This window comes from Hevea brasiliensis, chromosome 11 (assembly GCF_030052815.1).
Source record: "Hevea brasiliensis isolate MT/VB/25A 57/8 chromosome 11, ASM3005281v1, whole genome shotgun sequence".
Lineage (NCBI taxonomy): Eukaryota > Viridiplantae > Streptophyta > Magnoliopsida > Malpighiales > Euphorbiaceae > Hevea > Hevea brasiliensis.
In genome coordinates this window covers 73,793,129-73,817,918 of record NC_079503.1, presented here as the reverse complement: position 1 = coordinate 73,817,918, position 24,790 = coordinate 73,793,129, and the positions used below count along the sequence as shown (strand labels likewise).

General features: G+C 28.5%; 2 protein-coding genes across 2 annotated transcripts; both read right to left on the bottom strand.

The window, feature by feature from the left end:
* Positions 1 to 2,898: 2,898 nt before the first annotated feature.
* On the bottom strand, positions 2,899 to 5,165 carry LOC110664082 (exocyst complex component EXO70A1). The gene has a single exon (XM_021823612.2). The coding sequence runs from the start codon at positions 4,938 to 4,940 to the stop codon at positions 2,964 to 2,966; it is 1,977 nt and encodes a 658-aa protein (XP_021679304.2). The 5' UTR covers positions 4,941 to 5,165; the 3' UTR covers positions 2,899 to 2,963.
* A 13,578-nt stretch (positions 5,166 to 18,743) lies between these two features.
* LOC110664081 (D-3-phosphoglycerate dehydrogenase 2, chloroplastic) lies at positions 18,744 to 24,113 on the bottom strand. Its single transcript, XM_021823611.2, has 4 exons — positions 23,473 to 24,113; positions 20,357 to 20,733; positions 20,170 to 20,280; positions 18,744 to 20,045 (listed from the first exon to the last, which is right to left on the bottom strand). Exons 1-4 carry the CDS (start codon positions 24,059 to 24,061, stop codon positions 19,278 to 19,280), a joined length of 1,845 nt encoding a protein of 614 aa, XP_021679303.2. The 5' UTR covers positions 24,062 to 24,113; the 3' UTR covers positions 18,744 to 19,277.
* Between the last annotated feature and the right edge of the window lie 677 nt (positions 24,114 to 24,790).

Here is a 24,790-nt window from a genome sequence, read left to right as displayed (position 1 = left end):
TAATCACTAAAATTATTTACTATTAATAACTAATTTTATAACTAATTTGTGATTTTATTTTTTTAGTAAAATAATTAATTTTTAAAAATTAAACAATTAATTTAAAAATTAATTGTTAAATCAGTTATTATTAATAATAGATTTATAATTAATTGTTAATTAATATTAAAAAAAATATTAAATACATGATTGCAAATGATTTAACGGATCGGTTATTAAATTAAAAAAATTATTTTAATTTACTTTAAAGTTAGCAATCGATTTGTAATTGATTACTAAATTTTTCTCTTAAAAAATTTTCATGTAATTTTTTTATTTTTTAGTTGTTATTTTTCTTATTTACAATGATAACTTATTTTTGCAACTAATTAAATTCGATTGCTAGTTGCAAACGATTTTGCAATTAATTTTTATGCCAAAAAATTTTTGCTTAATTTTTTATTTTATCTTTTTTATTTGTAATCGATTTACAAATCAATCGCCAATAATAATTGATTTTTTCCCTTAAAAAATTCATGCCCATTTTATTTTTTATTTTAATTTGCAACCGATTGCAAATCGAATATTTTTTCGTTTAATTTTTAAAAGAAATTTGTAATCGACAATCTATTGCTAAAATAAGTTATTAATTCTCTAATGTAAATATTTACTCTTTTTTTTTCATCACTATTTTTTTTTCCCACTACTTCTTTTTCCTTTTTTCTTCCTTCTCTTTTCGCTCATTTTTTTATCATTTTTTTCATTGTCATCTATTTTGTTAACCATCTTTTCCTTTCTAACATATTTTTATCATCTTTTTTTTTTTCTCATTTATTTTTTTCATTATTTTTTTCTCATCCATTTTCTTTTTCATCTTTTTTTTTCTCATATATTTTTTTTATCATCTTTTTCTTTCTCATCTGTTTTCTTCTACATTATCTTTTTTTTTTCATCTATTTCTTTATCATCTTTTTCTTTCTCACATTTTTCCTTCTTCATCATTTTCTTTTCTTTTTATTTTTTATTTAATTTATTTTTATCATAAAATTAAAATTTTTGTATAAATATATTTTTTGTTTGTAAGTTATTTGTAGTATTAATTTTTAGTAATTTTTTTATTATTATTATATATATATATGCTAATTTTTAAGTAATTTATCTTCTAAATATCTTTTTATATTTTTTATAATAGTTATTATTAGTATTTTTTTATAATATTTTTATATTAATTTGTTAGTAACAATGTCTCATTAAAAATTTATTATTTTAGTAATTTTTTGAAAAATTATTTATTTGAATTATTTATTTATTATTTAAAAATTTATTTTTTTAAAATTTTTTTAAATTAGCAATCAACTTTTTGATCGCTAAATTAGTTACAAATAACAACTAATTTACAAAATTATAAAATTAAAGACACCAAATTTATTGCAACTGATTATGTTTCGATTACTAAATTGATTTTTAGTAGTAACCGATAGTTTTTTCTTATCAAATATTTTATTTTTTTAATTTAATTCTTTAGTAACTAATCTAATTATTGGTTGCTATTTGCAATCAGTCTTATTACAACTGACTAAATCGGTCGCTAAATCATTTGCTAAATCGATTAATAACTGATTTTAATAGATTAGCAATCGATTTTGTCAGTTACTAATTTAATTTTTTTTTTGTAAGGTATAAAAATATATATTACATTTAGTTAATAATTTATATAAATAAATTCAGTAATAACTACTATATATATATATATAAACTTATTATAAATATGATTATATATTATCCAAATTGAACTTAATAAATTAGGTTGCTATTCCTAGTTGTAAGAAGATATGATGGGAGAAGGGCTAAGCAGAGAGCATGAGATTGGCAAATGGTGGGTCATCTGATGCAAAATTTGATCAACTAATTAAATGTCTCATTCTTAAAGAAAGGCAACCTAATGCCACTTAGATGTGTCTTCTTTTTTTTTTTTTTTAATTTTTTTTTAATCCCTCTGTTTTTTAATTCTTCATTGGATTGGATACAACTTTCTCACCCAACTCACATTATCAAGGAAACCTAAGATTGTGAAGCTAAAATGGGAATATGATTGAGCCACTATCACTATCAAGGTTGGTTTTATTCACTCTTCCTACACTTTGTTATGTATGGGAAAAATAAAATAAAAGAAATTAATACACACAAGTTGACTTTGTTTATAGTGTTTGGTTTCTCACTAAAGCTTGTGGAATTATATTATTATTAGAAATTTAAATTATATTCTTAATTAATTTTGAATTAAAAGTTGGACTGTCATTTGAAATAAATTATATGTAAAAAGAAAGAATTAAATTAAATTCTCACATAATTATATTAGCTTTAGTTTGATATTTATTTATTTTTTAATGATTTCTTTTTTGTTAATTAAAAGAATTGAATTCTCTTATATATTCTTTCCTTTTGAAAACTAGAATTTTATAAATATTTAATTTAATTGAATTTTTTTAAAATTCTTATGTTTGGAGACTTAAAAGGTGAAAAAATGTAATTTTTTAACTTAAAGAAAATTTCATTTTAAAAAGAAATAGAAATCATACAAAAAAATAATATGATTGTGTGAAAATTGAATTAAATTCTTTTATTTCAAATGATTTTTTTCAAATGAAATCATTATGTTTCTAAATATAAAAAATAAATTAAATCAGATTCTTACAAATTTATAATTTCCAAAAATGTTGATTATACAAACTAAGGAACTTCAATTTCCAGGACTTCCTAGTAATCCCCAACAGGTGAAATAAGTTTGAGAAACAAGCAAAGACATAATTTAAGTAAATGAAGGATGCATCACTCACTAATTTGCAGAATTAGTACAATTAACTTTTTTTTTAAGAAAAATTTAATTCTAATTGGGACTTCAACTCATCAGAAGCCAAGTTGGAATTCATAAATGATGCAATTAATTTGAATTTCTAAAAATCAATAAATGGATATAGAAAGAGTTACACAGCCATAAGAGTCAAGTGATGAAAGTGATTTTTCTCTATATTTTTCACTTCATCAATCCAATGGGCTTGTTTGTTGGTGCCATACATTCTAATCTTTGGCTGAAACAGAGAGCTAAGCATACTTTCCAATCCTTGTGCTGTATATTTCATACCTTCTTGTTCTAAAAGGCTAATATTCTGCAAGTAGCTCTTGTAAACAGGCACAAAAGCCTGGACAGCCACCCTGCACATCTTTAACCTCAGCTTCTCACTTGGGACAACCCATTTAGATTGCTTCTCATACATTTCATCCAATGCTTGATTGAACTCCTTGAGTCTCTTCTTCACAGAATCACTTTTAGGTGAACCTTCTTCATCTTGGCTAAGAAGAGCAACAATCTTTCCCCATGTTTCTCTCAAGTAAAGTGTCATGAAATAGTCCTTGTACTGCTCATGACCTTTGAACCATGAATCACCCATCAATTCTCCAACTTTTGTTCCTTTCAAATTGCAGAAATGAAAATGGTTATTCATCATGAAAAGGTAGGAGAGTGCTGTATCGTCGTAGGCTTTCGACCATGTATCTAAGTTTAAACCAATTTCCTTTATTATGCAGTGTATCTGGTTTGTAACAAGTGTCTCTTTGTACTCTTCATTTTTCCAGATTTGATAAATTGTTAGAACCTTGATCAATAATGGCTTGTAATCCTCTCCTAGAAGGAGATTACAGTAGTCCGTTACAAAGCTTACTAGCCTTGGAACACTTCCATCTGAAGGAGAAGAACTTCCCCTTTCATGCTCCACTTGAAATGGAAATTCCCAGAAAATCTCACAAGCACCACAAACAACTTTCCTGATGAGATCCCTTGTCTGCTTTTGGATTTCGGCACAGTTTTTGCCTCTGAAAAGCCGGTTGAAATCTGCTCTCAAGTTTTCAAGACACTCAAACATGTCTAATAGCTTCAAGAGCTTGACAGGATCTTTCTTGCATTCTGTAACTCTTGCTCCAAATTGGAGGAAAGAAAGAATCCCAGATTGTGTAGCAATCTTAGCAAAACAATACATCCCAATATCTGATCCAATCTCTTCGAAAACCTCATTGCAGAGCTTGTATTCAACTTCATAAACATGCTTCACAGCAGACTCCATATGATTGCACCATTGATTTATGAAGCCCTCTATCTCCTGAACATCATCAAATTCTGTTACTGACTTCTCAAGGTAATTCAAATCAAGAGCTTCTAAACTTCTTCTTGCATTCATACTCCGAACTTGCACGAAAGCTGATACACATTTCTCAATCCGGTTGCTGGCATTTAGTCTGCCAATAATGGCCTGAAGCTTCTGCATAACAGCTGCAGGCAAGGGTGATGGAGCAATACAGGCTTGTTTTCCAATGAAAAAAGGGAAAGCAGCAGGACTGCAATTTCCTGCAAGAAGCTGCTTGAATTCGATTTCAAGTTTAAAAAATGCAGCACAGAGAATTCCTCTGCCGAGCCGAGCTTGTTCTTCAGTTCCTTGCAACTTTTGCAGAATACTTAAACACATATTAACTTTGAAGGAATAAAAATCATTGGAAACCACATTATCTTCAAGAAATTGTAGAATACCCTCTAACCATTGAATTGCTAGCCCACAGTTACTAGCCAGAAATTTTAATGCTTGTTCAAGTTTTGTAACCAGCAAGAGATGAGCAGAAAGATCAGAGCCTGGATGGTATGATAGAGTTGACCTTTCAAGCTCCTGAATGGCATTGCAGACGTTTATTACTGCCATGGCAGGGACAATGGCACGATCAATCTGGTCTTTGATTGCACAAAATTTGCAAAGTGGAGCAGCAGATTCCATCAGGGAAGGCAAACTTTGGTTTATCTTCTCCAATCTTTGGCCAGTTTTGTGTAGAGCAGAGGAGAGAGCTCTTGAATTATCTAAGCTGGTTTTCAGGAACATCCTAGCAGAAGCAAGATCATCAATTTCACAAAGGTCAGCCATTGCCAAAAACTTGTCCTACTAGACAGAATCATGATCACTGGAGTTTATATAAAGCTAGAAAAGATCCTTAATTTTCTTGTGTGTCACTCATTTTTTCTCTTTTCTTCACCAAACTCACCAAACTAAGTAAAGAGATGAGTAAACATATTCAAACCAAACCTCACTTGCAATACAAATACATCTCTCAACTCTCAACCACCATGCAATGCATTGCATTTTCTAGTTATGGAGTACTGGCTTTAACAGAAGTGAAATTTTAGGATATAAAGTTTGGTGGCGCCTTCTATGGTTATTAGGTTTCATATAAAAAAATAATTATTTGTTTCAAAAAATAAGATAATTTAACATAAATTTACAACCCATCTTGTAAAATTATTTTTTTTTCCACAAAGTAGTTAATTATGGACTTTATTAATTTAATAGAAAAAAAAATTTGCTCACATATAAAAAACATACAATATTTTTTAAAAAATCTAATAAATAATATTTAATAAACCTTAAACCTGTTCCTATAATTTTTTAACAAAATTTACCATATATTATTTATCTCTTAAATTTTTAAAAATATTATATGTGTTTTTTTAAATGAAGAAACTTCAAATTTTTCCTTAAGTTAATAAAATTTTCAGAAAAAAAATATTTTAAAAAATCTCATGTGATAAATTGTAAATTTATGTTAAATTATTTTATTTTCCATAATAAAATAATTTCTTTTATATGAAATCAAGTAATCATAGAATACACTCCGTTTGGCTTAATAAAATTCGATATTTGCTAATAGAAGTAATTTTAAAAATTTTATAACATGTATAAAAAAATAAATTTAGGGCTTTAATAAAAAAAAAAAACTTTTAGGAGTGTAGGTGTAACTGTCCCTATGGGAAATGCATTTTATGAACATAAAGTAATATTTATGTTGGAAACGTGTTAATGAATGAAAATAAAACAAATATTGGGGCATTGTGTAAAATAAAATAAATAATGGACATTATAAAATGAATTATTTAAATTATAATTTCTTTTTATAGAAAATGAATTTATAATTAATATTTATTTTAATTATGTATATAGACTCTTCATTTTTGCATTTTTAATATTAAATTAATTACTATAGCAATTGTATTATACATGCAATTTTATTATTTTATTATGTGATTATTTATAACAACATATAATTTATTAAATAATAAACTACTCATATTAATTATTAGAAATTCAATCCGTTAAACATTTTTTATCCTTTCGTCTATTTAGCCATTAATACTTAAAAAAAATATCAAAATTTCCTTATAGAAATTGACAATTATAGGATGTTTTAATCTAAGGAAATTTATAATTTGATTCATGAATTTTACTTTATATTATACTTTAGTTCCTAAATTTTATATTATATTAAATTTTATACTATATTTTGCCGTACAGCCATACGACCGGCTATGTTATATAGTAGTGAGTATTGGGCACTGAAAGAGTCGTATGCATCTAAGATAAGAGTTGCAAAGATGAGAATGTTAAGGTGGATGAGTGGCATACTAGACTAGATAAAGTCTGTAATGAGAGTATTAGAGAAAAGGTAGGAGTGGTGCCAATTGAAGATAAGTTGAGAGAAGGGAGATTGAGGTGGTTTGGTCATATGAAACGTAGACATACAGATGCTCCAGTTAGACAAGTAGAACACATTAGGTTAGAGGATAGAAAGAAAAAAAGGGGTAGACCTACATTGACTTGGAGGAGAGTAGTATAACATGACCTAGAAGCATTACACATTTCTGAGAATTTAATCCAAAATCGTTCAGAGTAGAGAAAGCGAATCCATATAGCCGACCTCAAATTTTTGGGATAAAGGCTTAGTTGAGTTGAGTTGAGTTGAGTATTAAATTTTAATCCTTGTGTTTTTAGAAATTACTTATTTAGTTCTTAAATTTTTTATTATATCACACTTTAATTTCTATAATTTTAATATACAAAATAATTTAATCATTCTGTCAATGAATAAAATTATTATAAATATTAAATTACAGGAATTAAATTATTTTATATGTTAAAATTAAATAAATTAAATAATTAATTTCTAAAAATCAATGGAATAAAGTATAATATAATATAAAACTTAAGGACTAAATAATTTATTTTTCAAATTTTAAGAACTAAAATGTAATATAAAGCAAAACCAAGAAATCAAACTATAAATTCCCCTTTAATCTAATTTTCTAAAATAAATGGATGAAAATGTTAATAATAGCAAAATTCAAATATTAAATAATCATTTATTTGAAATTTGATTTGTGAAATATATTAAAATATAAAAAAAAATAAATAAAAGGACTAAAATGTCTGGCAAAATAAAAAATTAATTTTTTTTTTTTATAAATTTCTAAAAACACAAGAATGGACTTATTAATAATAAATATTCAGAGATGAAATTGTAATTCACCAAATTAAAGCCACAGTTTTTGCAGGAAACTCATCTATCAATATTCTTACCATTTACATATAAAATATTATAAATATATTCAAGTTCATCAAAGAACAAAAAAATTATAAAATAAAATTAAAACTAAGTAATTATATATATATTATTTATAATTAAAATTTAAAATTTCATAATTTTAAAAATAATTTCAATATTATTATTAAATTAAAATTTATTGATATTAAAATATTACATTTAATTGTATGTACTAATCTATATCTAATTTCATTAATTAAATAGTTTGTTTGGTGAAAGTGAATAATATTGGAGAGTACAGTAATTCAATTCAATGACAGTTCAACCGTCAACCTCGGTTTCATTTTTTAGATTTATAGAAGCTCTATATTTAAAAAAAGAAAATTCATATTATTCTAAATGTAAAATTATAAAAAAAATTTGACCAACCCAATTTTTTTTTTCTAGATTAATTTATGATCATTGCAATTAGAAAAAGCGAAATATATGTCTTTTCTATTGGGCAAAAGTCTAAAAAAAATTTTGAATTTTAGCACTTTTTTCAAAAATATTATATATTTTTTATTTTTTATAATATTAAATTTAAATTCTGTTCATTTTAAAGAAAATATTTTTTAGAAAATATTTTTAAATTTTTTAATATTTAAATCACTCAAAAAATAGGCTAAGGGAATATTTTTATTGTGAAAGAATTAATTTTTAAAATTTTTGATAATTTTATTAAAATATAAAAATATTTATACATATATAATATAAATATAAATTATTAATTTAATATTATAATCAATTAATAAAAAATATTTTTATGAAAATAAATTAAAAAATAATATATATTTTAATAAAAAATATATTTTATATATAAATTATTTTTTACGATAAAAACTGAACATTAAAAATTATAAGTTTTATTTTCTAGTATTTATTTTTGGTGAAATTTTCGGTAGAAGCAGTTTGTGTACTAGCTGTCCAGTAGCCAGTCATGAGCTTACTAGGCTAGTTACCGTTCTAGGAACAACATTAATAAGCCTGTGGCTGCCAAGGTACTCCTTAGTTGAATTTTTTTTTTTTAAATCTTTCTTATAAATTCATATTTTATGTTGGGTGTGCATTTAGATTTTTAATATATCTACTTATTTTCTCTATAAATTTTTTTAATATTTCATCTGTAAATAGGGTTTCCTTACCCCTATAGAGATTATCTTTTTTAAATTCATCTTCCACCCATAAAATAAAATTTTCTTTACTTTTTCTACTTGTTCTTATCTTTTATTATTATTCTTTTATAATACATTATCAGTACGAGATTTTATCATTTTGAGCGCCTGTTTTAAAATAGACTTAAGATACTTTATTCATTATGATAAACCTTACAAAATTTGAATTTGTGACCCTTGACATTTAGGACAAGAATTATCTGGATTTTAGATGCTGAAATTTACCTAGATGCAATGGGACTTGGAGACACTATCAAGGACAAAAATCAAGTATCAAAACAATACAGTGCTAAAGCAATGATTTTCTCTCACTATTACCTTGATGAAGGATTGAAAGTTGAATATCTAACTGCGAAGGATCCTTTTGTTATGTGGAATAATATAAAAGAAAGATATGGTCACCAAAAAATAATTGTTCTTCCAAAAGCAATGTATGATTAGATGCATTAAGGCTACAAGATTTTAAATAAATTAGTGAGTATAATTCTACTATATTTAGAACAACTTCTCAACTAAAATTATGTGGAGAAACTATTACTGATAATGATATGTTAGAAAAAACATTCTCCATTTTTCATTCTTCGAATATGCTCCTGTAGCAGCAATATCGTAAGAAGGGTTTTCAAAAATATTCTCAATTAATTTCATACCTTCTTGTGGCTGAACAAAATAATGAATTGTTAATGAAAAATCAAAGTCAACCAACTAGTTCTACCCCATTCCCTGAAATGAATGAGGCTTCTACTTGTTATTTTAGACGTGGAAGAGGTCGTAGCCCTAGTCGTGATCGAGGAAGAAATATGCATTTTAAACGTGGTGATCATATTTGTAATTCATTAAATTACAATAGTGTATCTCACCACCAAAAGTGGAAAAATACATATCACCCCTAAAAGTGGAAAAAGAATGACGAGAAATAAGAAATAAGACAATATAAAATTCAGAAGAAGTATAATATTGGTGTGGTATAAAAGGACACTAGTCGCATATCTGTCGTACGCCAAAACATCTTGTTGATATTTGTCAAGCACCATTAAAAAGGAAATATCAAAATATAAAAGCAAATTTTATTTCAAAAAGTAATGATGCTAATATTGATATAACTTATTTGGATGTAGCAGATTTCTTTGAGCATCTTGAAGGAAAAATTGATCATTTGATTGGTGATGGGACTATCCGTTAAGTCATTTAAAAGCTTTTTAATTTTATTTGATCATTTTAGTTAATACTGTCATGATATTTTATTTTTCATATTTTGTTTAAGGTACTTTTTGTCATATCATATTAATAATATTATAAAGTTTTATTTTGGTAATGATATTTGCTGACCCCATGAGCTCAAAGGAGCATAGATTTTGATGATAACAAAATTCAACTAGAATCAAACTAACCTTATTTTAAGTGTTGCGCTTCTCAAAGAACAAAGAAAAAGACTCAAGGAATTCATGATGGATTTGTGCTTTTAAAGAAAGGATGACATTTTAAGATAACACAAGATGAATCAAAGGAGATAAAGGAAGAAAAGGTTACCTTCTAAAGCTGCATTAAAGATCAAATTTGATGTTACATGTAGTATAGAAGTTAGTTTTAATTTTTAGGATTGCTTATGAGAAGAATTGAGGAGTAGAAGCTAATGATACTTATTTTTAATCCCTCAGTTTTTTTTTATCCTAAGTTTTCAAAATATCATCAATGGCCTAAAAGCATTTGATTATGATTTGGTGTAAAGTCTTAAAGTTTTCAAAGTTATGTAGAAAAGCTTTCCTGATATGCTAACTGGTTTGCTACTAAGTCTGGTATGCTAACTGGTTTGCTAACTGACTCAACTCTGCACAACATCGCAGAAAACGACAAAATAATGGCTATTTTCTTGAAATTTGAAATTGTAACATTCAAATGAGGTCTCAAACAGTCAGAAATGATCCAAAGCTATAAATACATTTACTCTTGGCCATTTTGCACTTAATGAAAGTCTCTCTACTGTTCTTGACCTTTTAAGATCATTAAAGCTTTCATTCAAAGTGCTCTAAATTGGTTTTATTGCTCATCATTGGCTTACCTACTCATCTCTTCTTTATAGATTCTGTTGTATTGAGTGAGATTGAGTTTTAAACACTTTCTTAGCATTTATGAGAGGTCATTCAAGCACCTATTGAAGCTTAATTGTGAAAAGTATTTGGGATAACACTTGGTAGAAGTGTGAAGCTACTTGTAAAAGCTTTGGTGAGAAGATTTGTAAAGGGCTTTTGTCTCTTGCCTTTAAAAGAGAAGATTAGTGGAGTGAAGACTCAAAGTGGGATCTTTGAGAGAGTGGATGTAGGCTAGTTGTGGTCGAACCACTATAAAAATTTAGTGTTTAATTTTCTCAACCCTTACTCTTTAAATTTATGCATTTTTATTTTTTGGTTGAAGTATTTTTGCTAAGTTGAAAATTGATACTGTTTACTGTCAACACTGCTGCAAACTGAAAAATTTTGTTTACTGTTGAATATACTGATATCTGATATATTATGTTTACTACTCTGTTTGCTGTGCTGTGATTTTATTCAGATTACTGAAATTTTTACTGAGTGACAATATAGTCTGTTAGATCAGTATACTAAATGCTTATGAGCCAACTTTGTATTAACTTATCAATTGAGCAGTATTGCACATATTTCACAATAGAAAATTAGGTTGAACCAAGCTACAATTTTTCAAAGGTTTTGAGCAAGAACCGAAAAATTGTTTTAAAGTCTAATTCACCCCCCTCTTGGACATATTTTGGGACATCAATTTGGTATCAGAGCTTGTCTCTCTTGCTTGAGGATTAAACACCTTAGAGTGATCCATACACATGGCTGGTTCATTTAGTAACTCGGCTGGTATACCTGCTCCCTTAGCTGAAGGTTATTCAATCACTAGACCACCACTTTTAAATGGCACAAATTACTATTTTTGGAAAACTAGAATGAGAAACTTTATACAAGTTTTTGATATTGATGCTTGGAGAATAATCAAAGATGGTCCTTATGTTCCTTATAAAACTAGTGAAGGAAGTGTGCAAAATCCTAAAGCTGAAGTTGAATTTGATAATAATGATTGGAAGAAAATTTCTACAAATGCTAAAGCCATTAACTTTCTTCATTGTGCTCTTGATATTAATGAGTATAATTGTATTTCAAGTTGTCAAACTGCAAAAGAAATATGGGATAAACTTGAAGTCACATATGAAGGAACTGATGTAGTAAAAGAATCAAAGGCAAACCTCCTCATTCGTGATTATGAGTTATTTGAGATGAAACCTGGTGAAACTACTGCTAAAATGAGTACAAGATTCACAGATCTTGTTAATCTTCTTAAAGCTCTTGGAAAGAAATTTGAGGAACAAGAACTTGTAAAGAAAAATTTGAGATCTCTTCCAAAGTCATAGGAAGCAAAGACCACTGTTATTCAAGACACCAAGAATTTCAGAAAGTACACCTATGATGAGCTAATTGGTTCTCTCATTGCACATGAGATGATTTACAAGAAAGATGAAAATGAAGGTGATCAAAAGAAAAAGAAAGGTATAGCCTTCATATCCGAAAAGTTAGATGAGAAAAAGAAAAGTGTTGCTTTCAAAGCTAGTTCAAGAGATGATTCAAGTGCTTCAAGTGATGATGATGAAGATATGGCTATGATAGTCAAGAGATTCAAAAGAGCATTTAGAAAAGGTGAAAGCAAATACAAGAAGTTCACAAAGAAATATGCTCCAAAGACTCCAAATCATTCAAGTGAAATAGTTTGTTATGAGTGTAACAAACTAGGCCACATTAAGCCAAAGTGTCCTACATTAAAGAAGAAAAACAAGTTTAGAAAGGATAAAAGTAAAAAAGGCAATGGAGGCAACATGAAGTGATAGTGACTCTTCATCAAATGGTGACACAAGTGACAAAGATATTGCAAATACTTGTATGATGATAATTGAAGAAAAAGGTGAAAGCTCGCACATTGAAGATAGTGAAAATGAGGTCTGCCTAAGGAGTATGCTGGAAACAGAACACTGGTACATAGATAGTGGCTGCTTTAGGCACATGATAGAAAATAAAGGCAAATTCTCCTCTCTTACTTTGAAAGAAGAAGGTTATATCAAATTTAGTGATAAAAATAAAGCTAAAATTATTAGATGTGGAACTATTGATAAAAATTCTTGCATTGAGAATGTTGCATTAGTAAAAATCCTTGGATTAAAATATAATATTTTAAGTGTTAGTCAACTGTGTGATAATGGTTTTAAAGTCATTTTTACTTCTACACATTGTGAGATTCATGGAAATAATGTTATGTTTGCTGGTGCTAGAATAGATAATATTTACCTACTTGATTTAACAAGTCTTGAAGAAAATTGTAAAACATGCTTTATGACTTCGGATGATAGTGCATGGTTGTGGCATAGAAAATTAGGACATGCTAGCATGAGTACACTTGCTAAACTTTCTAGAAGAAGTCTTGTTAGAGGCCTTCCAAAGTTAAGTTTTGAAAAAGAATTTCAATGCAAAGCATGTGCACTTAGTAAGCATACAAAGTCATTTTTTAAATTAAAAAATGTTGTAACTACGTCTAGACCATTGGAGTTATTACATCTTGATCTTTTTGGTCCAATCACACCTAGAAGTCTAGGAGGCAAGGATATACATTTGTAATTATTGATGATTTTTCAATATTCACATGGACTTTCTTTCTTGCTCATAAAGGAAAAACTTTTGATGTATTTGAAGCTTTTTGCAAAAGAATTCAAAATGAAAAAGGCTATTGCATTACACTTTTGAGGAGCGATCATGGAAAGGAATTTGAAAATAGTTTGTTTGACAATTTCTGTTCTCAAAATGGTATTTATCATACATTTTCAGCTCCTAGAACTCCACAACAAAATAGAGTTGTTGAAAGGAAAAATAGATCTTTACAAGAAATGGCAAGAACAATGCTGAATGAAAATAGTTTACCAAAATATTTCTGGGCAGAAGCTGTAAATACAGCATGCTACATTCTGAACAGAGTTTCTATTAGAGCTATTTTAAAGAAAATTCCTTATGAGCTTTGGAAAGGAAAAAACCTAATATTGCATATTTTTATGTCTTTGGTTGCAAATATTACATTTTGAATAACAAAGACAGCAATCTCAAATAGCAAAAGATTGCTAAATCTTGTGAGGGAATATTTCTAGGTTATTCAACAAATAACAAAGCATATAGGATTTTGAGTAGAAAAACCTTGACCATGGAAGAATCAATGCATATACTTTTTGATGATGCTAACACTTCCTTGCAAAGGAAAGATTCTTATGATGATGAAAATGAGCAGATTCTAAATTCAAAGAATTCAAATAAAGATGAGCTTGATCCAAAACAACTAGTAGAGGATGATCAAAATAACAAAGAAGAAGAACTTCATTGTTCCACAAATGTTGAAATTCAAGAAGACTCCCAACCAAATGTGGAAGAATTACAAATTGAGGAACCTCAACATCAAGACATTCCACAAGAATGGAGATACCATAGAAATCATTCCAAAGATGACATTCTTGATAATCCTTCACAATCACAAAGGATGATGACAAGAGCTCAACTTAGAAGATATTTTGATAATGTTGCTTTTGTCTCTCAGTTTGAACCCAAAACATATGATGATGCTTAAAATGATGAGAATTGGCTTCTTGCTATGCAAGAGGAATTAAATCAATTTGAAAGAAATAAAGTGTGGATACTTGTTCCTAAATCAAAAAAGCATTATAGTATTGGAACTAAATGGGTATTTAGGAATGAGATGGATGAAAAAGGACATGTAATTAGAAATAAAGCTAGACTAGTAGCTCAAGGATACAACCAAGAGTAAGGTATTGATTTTGATGAAACCTTTGCTCCGGTTGCTAAAATTGAAGCTATTAGAATGTTGTTTTCATTTGCATGTTTTAAGAATTTCATGCTTTATCAAATGAATGTTAAAAGTGCATTCTTAAATAGATATATTGATGAAGAAGTTTATATGGCTCAACCTCCTAGTTTTGAAGACCCTCATTTTTCAAATCATGTTTACAAGCTTACTAAAGCTCTCTATGGTTTAAAGCAAGCTCCTAGAGTATGATATGAGAGACTTAGTAAATTTTTGCTTCAAAATGATTTTAAAAGAGGAAAAGTGGATACTACTCTTTTCATTAAGAAACTAGGAAAAGACAAGCTTATTGTGTAAATCTATGTAGATGATATCATTTTTAATGCTACTAACCATTCCCTTTGTAAGAAATTTTCCAATGAATTGAAATGAGTATGATGGGTGAACTTACTTTCTTCCTTGGATTGCAAATCAAACAAATGAAAGATGAAATTTTATAAATTAGTCCAAGTACATAAGGGATATGCTAAAGAAATTCAAAATGGAAGATATGAAAAGCATTGGAACTCCCATGAGCTCAACAGTTAAATTAGAGAAAGATGAAAAAGGTAAGGAGATAGATAATAAACTCTATAGAGGTATTATTGGTTCTTTACTCTACTTGACAGCATCTAGACCAGACATTCATTTTAGTGTATGTTTATGTACAAGATTTCAATCATGTCCAAAATAATCTCATCTTGTAGCAGTTAAAAGAATTTTTAAGTACCTCATTGGCACACACAACATTGGCTTGTGGTATCCAAAATGTGAATCATTTAATCTTATTGGTTATAGTGATTCAGATTTTGCTGGTAGTAGATTGGACAGAAAAAGCACTTCTGGAACTTATCAATTTCTAGGTTATGCTTTAGTTTCATGGCACAGTAAAAAGCAAATTTCTATTGTAAAGCACTTTCTATAGCAGAAGCTGAATATATTGCAGCTGGAAGTTGTGTTGCACAAATTTTGTAGATGAAACAACAACTTGAAGATTTTGAAATTAAATTTAATCACATTTCCATAAGATATGACAACACTAGTGCTATAAACTTGTCAAAAAATCCTGTCCAACACTTTAAAAGCAAGCATATTGAAATTAGACATCATTTTGTTAGGGATCATGTTCAAAATAGTGATATTCAAATTGAATTTGTCCCTTCTGAAAAACAGCTTGCTGACATTTTTACAAAGCCACCTAATAAGGAAACTTTTTGCAAAATAAGAAGAGAACTTGGTATGACTGATGCTCTTGCTTAACTTTTGATGCATACTCATATTTCTATATGAAAATGAAGTGATATATGTTGGTTTGTGGTGTTAAAAATGTGTTCTGATATTTCTGGTGCAATTTGAAAATTTCTGGGTCTGATATGATGTGAACAGTATTCTGCAGAATTTAATCACAGTAGCATACTAATCTATTTGCTAATTTTCTTGTTTGCTAAGTGCTTTACCAATGCTCATAATTTTTCGCTGGCAAACTGGTACTCAGGTCTGATTGTATTGAAATTCTAAAATTATTTATGCCTGAGCGTTAATCCAATAGTCTTAAAAGTCATATTACTTAAATACCCCTTTATTTAAAGCAATGTCTCATTATGTGTTTAGAGGGCAAAATAGACTTTTCATATATTAATTTCTAGCACGGAACTCAAAAATTTGCAGAACCATCAGTCTTGTCTACTTCTCCACTGATACACGGTATCAATCACTCTATAAAATTTCCATTTATGTCTTTTCAAGTTTAAATTTCAAAATTTTTCCTTTTCCAATGCATCCCAAAATCTGTTTGAATACATCACTTCTCCATTGATTAACTCGTTTCACTCACAACCCTCTCAACCACCATCTCCTTTCATTTTCTTTAAAAATTTTCGAAACCCATTTGCTCTGTCACAAAGCTTTCTTCTCTCATTCTTCAAAACAAAAAATCCCTAAAATTTTTCTTACTCATTCCTCAACATTTCACTCTCTCTGCCGAAGGAAATCACTCAAGACTAGTTCTTTTTGGGTTAAGTTTTTCGATACATTCTCTCCTTCTCTTGCCTTTCACTGATTATCGTTTGCTCTACAAGTATCAAGTAATTTTTTGGCGACATTATTGTGGCATTTATCTTTTTATATGCATCTTTAATTTTTCTTGAAATTAGTTGATGGGTTTTCTTATTTTGAGCATTTCCAAGACAATAAAATACATTATTTGTTAAAATTGTAAATTTGTTATTGATATTCTCAAGAACCCTAATATTTCGTACTGTCAAATCTATTTTTTTTTTTAAATACATGACATTGTGTCAAAAATGTGTTGATATACTTCTAATAGTTATATGTTGGTTGCTCACATTGTTTATTTTGAGAACCTAGTATCATCTATCCCTACTGCCAACTTTTTTTGATTTCGTCATGGCATGGTCAAAAGGAAAAAGAAAGGAAAAGGTTACCACACCCTCATCATCTTCAGATTCTACCAATGCTAGTGTCCCTGCATCACCTCCTCTACAAAGAGAAGCTCCTCTAGTCATTGGAAAATCAAAAGAAAAGTCCAAGAAGAAGACCGGTGAGCCTGTCCAGAAAAAAGGTTCTAAGAAGAAAAAGACTTCAAAAGCTCCAATTGTGCTTATGGAAAAGGGCCATTCATGAACCAACGTACATTCATTGGCCTGCTTTTAATGAAGTCTCTGTTCCTTTACAGTCTCTGTTTGAATATAAAAAATGAGACAAATTATGCTCTAATACTGAGGGAATATATATGGATTTAGTTCAAGAATTCTACAAAAAATTGAGAGTTGATGATGCTGAAAGTGATGAATCTTTTAAGGTTAAAATGAAAGGAAAAGTTTATGAGGTGACAGTAGAAAGGTTAGCCAGAGCCCTAGGCATCCCAAACAGTGGAAATAGAATCTATTCTCACAAAGAAATATTTGTTGTTGGAGGGTTCAATAAAAGAGATTTTGAGGCAGAGGTATTTAAAGTATTTAAAGGAGAAGTGAAAGATAAGACTAGCATCACTCATTAATTAAAAGACATTAATAATAAATATATCAATTAATTAATTAAAAGAGATAGAGTGAAAAAAATCATGCATTTTCCACTGTGAAAGTAAAAATGTTGTAATTGGGATAAAGTTAGTATTTTGGAGGCAAATAGAACTCCCTTAACGTCGGTGGTGGTGGGTGGGTGGTGGTGACTTTTGATTGTTGCGTTTTATAATTTTTTTTCTTTCTAAATAATTTTAAATTTACAAACAAACGGTGGTTTTTGATCTTTGCTATTAAGAAATCAAAAGGCCAAAAAGTTGCTTTTTAACATCCAATAAATGCTACCTTAGTTTTATATTGGCATAATAGCAAAAAAAAATTGCATTTTTTTAATTATATTTTAATTTTTTAATTTAATATTTTGACTTTTTTTTTGTTAATTTTAAAGGTTAATTATGATTCTATTCAATGGTTAAAATTAAAATTAAGATAATTATATGATAATTGTTTAGAATGAAAAAAAAAAAAATCATCTCTCTTACTGTTAGAGGGTAATTTTGAATTTTAAAAATTTCTCTCATTTGACCATTTTGTAAACGACAAAAATAGAAAAAATTAGAAGATTGGATAAAAGGACTAATTTGTTAAAAATAGAAAAGTTAAGGACATTTTAATGTATTTTTAAAAATAAAGAGGTTAACTTATTAATAATGATAATATCTAGAAATTTTATTGTAATTTACCCTAATACATAAAGCCTATTTGGGTATTACTTCCTAATTCAAATCAATTGCCAATGGTATGATATTAGAAAAAAAATCACTTTAAATTCGATTAATAATTTTAATATTTTAATTTATTTCACACTCAATTAAAATTCATTATAAATTACTTGAATCCTTTTGATTAATGTTACCAAATCTGTTTAGTTTTATATATTTTAATTAATATTTAATATAAAAATATATTTTTTATTATTAATTTATATTTAACAATCTTAATAATTCTATAAAATATTTAAATTCAATTTATTTAAAAATCATATATAAAAATTAATAAATATTATTATAAAAATAAATATTTTATATTTAATTAATTATTTATATAAATGATTTGAGTAATGGATATACACTTAAAACACAAAAACCGAACGCAACTCAATTTCGGTATGTGTTATCTGAATTTCTCTTAAATTTGATTATATACCACTTGAATCCATCTTAAAATAGATTATATATTACTCGAATTCATCCCAATAAGATTCGATCGAAATCAATCAAGATAACTAAAATTGGGCTCTTTATAATATACTCTCGACCACTATAAAATAATGCATCTAACACATTACAATTATTTCTTAACTTCACAAGTCTCATGCGTTATAAAAGAGAAAGCATGTGTTTGAGGAGGAGTACTCAATAATCTCTTCTAAAACCACACCCTTTTGGTAGAGAGGATAACAATAACACAACTAAATATAGCAAGGACACAACATGACATGCACAAAGATACATGTCTTTTTGGTTGATTTAATTCAAGTTCTCACAAAAGCTCCGAATGGTTCCATACCAAAACTAATTGAACTAATATATATAGCTAGGTGAAAAGATGATGCTATGGTGAACTTATTATTTACTATTTGGAAGCTGCAGAAATTGCAGAGCTTGATGATCATCTAAGTTTGGTTACCATCCTTTATTCTTGATTCACCGGCTGCACGACGTACATGCAATAAATCTGAAACCAATTTCTAGCTTCATCTTCCAAGCAAGAAAATTTCAGCAATATTTTCTTCAAGTCTACATTACAACTTGAGGAACACAAACTCTTCAATGGCACTTACATCTCCTATCTTCTTCAGAGCTTCTACGTTAGGTTCTTCATCGACCCCGATCGCCATTATGGCTTGATTCCTCCTAACAGTTCTTCCCACACTCATAAAGCTGACATTTACATTATGCTCGCCAAGAATGTTTCCAACTTGGCCGATCATGCCTGGTTGATCGACCTGCCTGCACAAAATGAGGTTCCCTTCCAAGCTCACATCAACTCCAAATGATCCCAGTTGTGTCAAATGAGGAATTCCATATTTCACTCTTCCTTCAATTGTTATATGTCCATTCTCAGAAACAGCACCTGCAAATTTAGAATCTACGTTGAAGATTTGCACTTGAATTGAGTGGACTGGGAACTCAGGGGCTGTGTCAACAACCACGCGTTCCTCCCTAATGCGTAGACCTTTTTGCTTGGCTATGAAGTCTGCATTCACAAGGTTGATAATTGAGTCCGAAATTGGCTCAATGATGCCTTTTGTGACCATTGCTCGGAGAAGTCTTGTGTCCAAGTCATCTGGGTCTCGAGCTGATTCGTAAACCACTTTCACAGATTTGATTCCACTCCCTCCAGCCACTAATTGTACAGCTAGCTTACCAAGCTTCTCAGCTAGCAACACATAAGGAGCTAATTCTGATAAAATCTCTTGAGGAACCATGGGGGCGTTTACAGCAGTAGCAGAAAGTTCCCCTTTCAATGCTCCTGTGACAGCCTCTGCTATTTCAATTGCAACACCTTCCTGGTAACAATTCATGTATTAGATAATCGCAAGTTATCAATGAGTTCTAGTGCACTAGAGTCGTTTTTAGAATTATAAGATCTCGAGTCTAGCCGAATGAGCAAATGAAAAAATGTATACATACCTGTGCTTCCATTGTGCTTGCTCCAAGATGAGGCGTAGTAGTGACATTCTCATGTTGCAGTAATTTGCTATCTTTGGGTGGGGGCTCGTGGGCAAACACGTCCAGTGCTGCCTGTATATGAGTTGATCATGAGAAGAAACTGGTGTAATAAATCAGCTAATGTTAAGTTGAAGAAAATAAAATAAACCTGAGCAACTTTTCCAGAATCAAGGGCTCGGACTAAAGCATCTTCATCAATGACACCACCTCTAGCAACATTAACAATGCGAACACCATTCTTCATCTTTGTAAAAGTATCATCATTGAATATATTATGGGTTGTAGGAGTAAGAGGCATGTGGAGAGAGATGAAATCAGCAGAAGAAATGGCTTGATCGAAAGAGACCAGATCAACCCCAAGAGCTCTAGCTCGTTCAGCAGGAGCATATGGATCATGAGCAATCACATTCATACCCAATCCTTTTGCTCTTCTTGCCACTTCTGATCCAACTTTTCCAAATCCCATCACTGCTAATGTCTTCCCAACTAGAGATACACCCACATACTTGCTTCGTTTCCATTGTCCTGTATAAAAATACTCATAATTCAATCAACTTAATTAAACATCAAATTAATTAGCTAAATTATTCTAATTATTACTCATTATTTGATCATTCAACTTCAATTTTGTTGCAGCAATAGCAGGGATAGCCAGTGATAGTTGCATATATGTTGAATCGGGTTCGCTCACTCCTTCACATATGTATTAAAAATAAAAAAAAAAACCTTCAGTTTTATTGCAATTACATACTTGGCCTGAATCCACCAATATTCCAATATCAGTGTTGCTAATAATGTTATTAAACTTATGGATAATTTACAATTTAATCCTCGATGTATGATAAAAATTATAATTTATAGCCGCTCTATTTTTTATGAGAAACAATAATATAGTCCTCCTATTAAAATTCATCGATAATGAATTGAAAATTATAACAGTTTTTTCATCACATCTTATTTTTTTGTAATAGTTTAGTCTCTATAATTTCAACACTTATAATGATTCAGTCCCTTAAATTTGGACTTACTATTTCGATTATGGTTGATTAATGATGAATTTCAATATAGTCCTCTTATTAAAATTCATCGTTAATGAATTAAAAACTATAACAATTTTTTCATCACATCTTATTTTTTTGTAATAGTTTAATCTCTATAATTTCAACACTTATAATGATTCAATTCCTCAAATTTGAATTTACTATTTCGATTATGGTTGATTAATGGTAAATTTCAACAGAATAACTATTTTGTTAATCAGAAATATATATAAGGATTAACTTATTTTTTTAAAAAAATTATTAAATTATGATTTTTTTCATATCTCATAAATTAAATTGTAAAATACTCTAAATTTATTTCCAAAATTAAATGAGGACACTAAAATTTGATTAGTGCAACATGAGGATGTGATGAACTTTAATAAATTAAGTGATGATATATGGATACATCTATAAATGATAACATATGCAAAGTCGATAGCATATAATTCAACTAATCATCATATATTATTCTTTTAATTGCAATCATCATATAATAAACAATAGCAAAAATGGCATATATTATTATTATTATTATTATTGTTATTATTATTATTGATGGTACGTGAGGCATTGGGCACGTGCATTATAGGTGTATAGCATGTGATGATGAGGAATAATGCATCTGGCCCTGCTTAAAAAGGCACCCAATGATTTGTTCTTTTCTTAGTAGTTAATAATCAAATAAAATGATGGATACTGCACAGACTAAGAAATCGGGAAATCTACCCCACCAATATGTAACTCTACATGCTACAGTACTTTATCCAGAAAAATATCATAGATTTTAAATATAAATATATAAAAATTATATATTTAATAAATAAATTTTATCATACATTTTATATCTCGAATACTTTATATTTTGAATGTATAATATACTCAATTTTAATAAAAAAAATCTCATCATATATCTTTTTTTTTTTATAAATTAAATATATTTAAAAACTTATATAGTGTTGATCTTTAGTTTTTATATGGTGTGCTTAAGTCCAATCTAAGGCAATGCTCCATTATATCAATTGGAAAAAAAAAATAAAATTCAATGAATTTATTGAAAATAGATATTGAAAATCAAAATTCGTAATTCATTTATAAAAGCAAAAAGATTTGATTTGAGATTAATAAAAGATAATTATTACTCTTTTAATTTTTAATATTTTATTAATATTATTTAAATTTTTAAATAGACAATATTAATTTTTTACCTTATTAATATTTTACCCTTTTGATAAGTTAAATGTTAATTTTATAAGATTAAATTAATAATTATTAATTTTAAAAATTAAAATTTATAAAAATAATATTTAACTCTTAATTTTTTAACTTTTATTAAATGCACCTTAAAACTTAATTATGATTTAACAAGAAAATTAATGTTCAAAAAATTTGAAATTTTAACTTAAAAAGTAAAATATATAAGAAAGTAGGAAAGCATTTTAGCTTTTGTAATTTAATTATAATAAGAAAAAACCTAATTAAGAAATTATTTAATAAAAAAAAAAAAGAAAGATTCTCATATTGTGTGGTTGACCCCATGAATTTGGAAAGTATGCCCATCATGCACCAAATAGTAGTTGGTGGCATTAATTTTTACTCCTAAATTTTTTAGACTTTCTTTCTATTATTAATGATGGGCATTTTCGGTACAAAATTTTTATTTATATTCAAGATAAATTACTCAATGCCCTTAAAATATATGCTCTCTCAATAATATATAAAATTTATTTTAATTAATATAAAAAATAATTAAAAATATGAGTTTATAGAATAACTTCATTTTTCAGTATTTCGAATATATTTTATAAATTTCCTATATTTAAATATATTGTTTATTATATATATATATATATATATATATATATATATATATATATATATATATATATAAATTAATGTAACTTCAAATAGATTTTATTATGATTTTAAATATAAAATGTATTATGATAATTCCATTTGCAAATTAAATAAGTATACATATAATAAATTTAGGAAAAAATTATTTATACTTAATTAAATTAATTAATCTGATATGTAAATTCCATCTCTTATATATAAGTTTTTATTATATATATAATTAATTAGATTTATACAAGAATTTTCTAAAAATAATTGTGAGAGTAAATATATGATTGAATGATAGATAAGGAGAGATAGATTGTAAAATTTAAGACACAAACACTGTGTGATTGCAAGAATTTTCGGAATAGGATATTTTACGTACCGGCTTTAATGGAGGCATCGGCCTGGGCAATATTTCTTGCCATGGCAGTAAGCAAGGCGATCCCATGCTCTGCAGCGGCAACAGTGTTCGCAGTTGGTGCATTAACAACCAAGCAACCAAATTCTGTGGCAGCTCCCAGATCCACGTTATCTATACCAACCCCAGCCCTTCCTACCACCTTCAACCTCCCTTTCGCAGCCTCAAACACCTCTCTGCTCACCTTCGTCGCACTCCTCACGATCAACGCATCGCATGTTTCGATCTTCTTGCACAGATCTTCATTCGAAAGATCATAACAGCACTCCACGTTTCCAAAGCTACGTAGAAGCTGCAAGCCTGCATCTCCAAGTTTCTCAGAAACCAAAATGGTGGGTCTTGTTTCTTGAAAATTTGGGGTCTTGATTTTTTGCCCAGATGGGGATCCAGTTGCTGGGCTTGTTACTGCATTCTTGATGGATAAAGATTGAGAATGGGAGAGTTTGAACGAGATGGGTATTGAGGAGGTGATGATCTTAGTATGCAGAAAAGGTCTTGATGATGATCTGAGAAAGCAAGGAGTTGGAATAGGTTTGGTAGAGGAGAAAGCCATGGCTATAGCTTGTATGTGTGTTTTGAGAGGGATTGTACTTTGATAATGAGTAGAAGCTTTTTTTAAGAGGAGTTTTGATGGCCAATTTGGGAATATGGACAAATTTTGTTGCAGTTATTAGGAGCTGTGTAGGCCTTGTAACTAAGAATAGATGTATAATAATTGGCAAGCAATAATTTACTTGGATAACATTTGCTCCCATTTTTGGCCAAATTAAGAACAATTGTCAAAGTGCTTTTGAAATTCTTTAGGCTGTTATTTACTGGGTCAGAATTTCAAATCTCAAAACATGATTTTATTGTTTACACTCAATTTATTATGGATTAAAAATAATTTTAATATTATTAAATTAAAATTTTAAATTTATAATCTCATAGCTTTAGAACAATTTTAATATGAAAAGAAAGGTCAAATTCACCCATAAACTTTGAGGTGACGATCAAATAAGCCTATGCTTAAGGTTCTGTCCTAATAAGTATAGAACTTCTCTTTTAAGGCCAAATTAGTCCTAATTATGTCAAAAATGATGCACTTATTTTACACGAGTAGTTGAAGAGAGTGATTGAAAAATTAATTGATGCTACTCTCCTCTTCTACGGCTTATGGATGTTGGGTTTAAGTATTGGATCTATAAGGAAAGAGAGTACTGGGTGAATTAGTTAACCACCGCTTTGATACCTAAGTCAGTAATGAGAACTGGACTATGATAAGATAGGTCAAAACTGATTA

Coding starts and splice junctions, on each gene's coding strand:
- LOC110664082 (XM_021823612.2), bottom strand. CDS start 4,940: ATGGCTGACCTTTGTGAAATTGATGATCTTGCTTCTGCTAGGATGTTC.
- LOC110664081 (XM_021823611.2), bottom strand. CDS start 24,061: ATGGCTTTCTCCTCTACCAAACCTATTCCAACTCCTTGCTTTCTCAGA. Junction 20,281..20,356: donor ATTCTGGAAAAGTTGCTCAG/GTTTATTTTATT, acceptor ACTCATATACAG/GCAGCACTGGACGTGTTTGC. Junction 20,046..20,169: donor CAAGCACAATGGAAGCACAG/GTATGTATACAT, acceptor AATTGTTACCAG/GAAGGTGTTGCAATTGAAAT.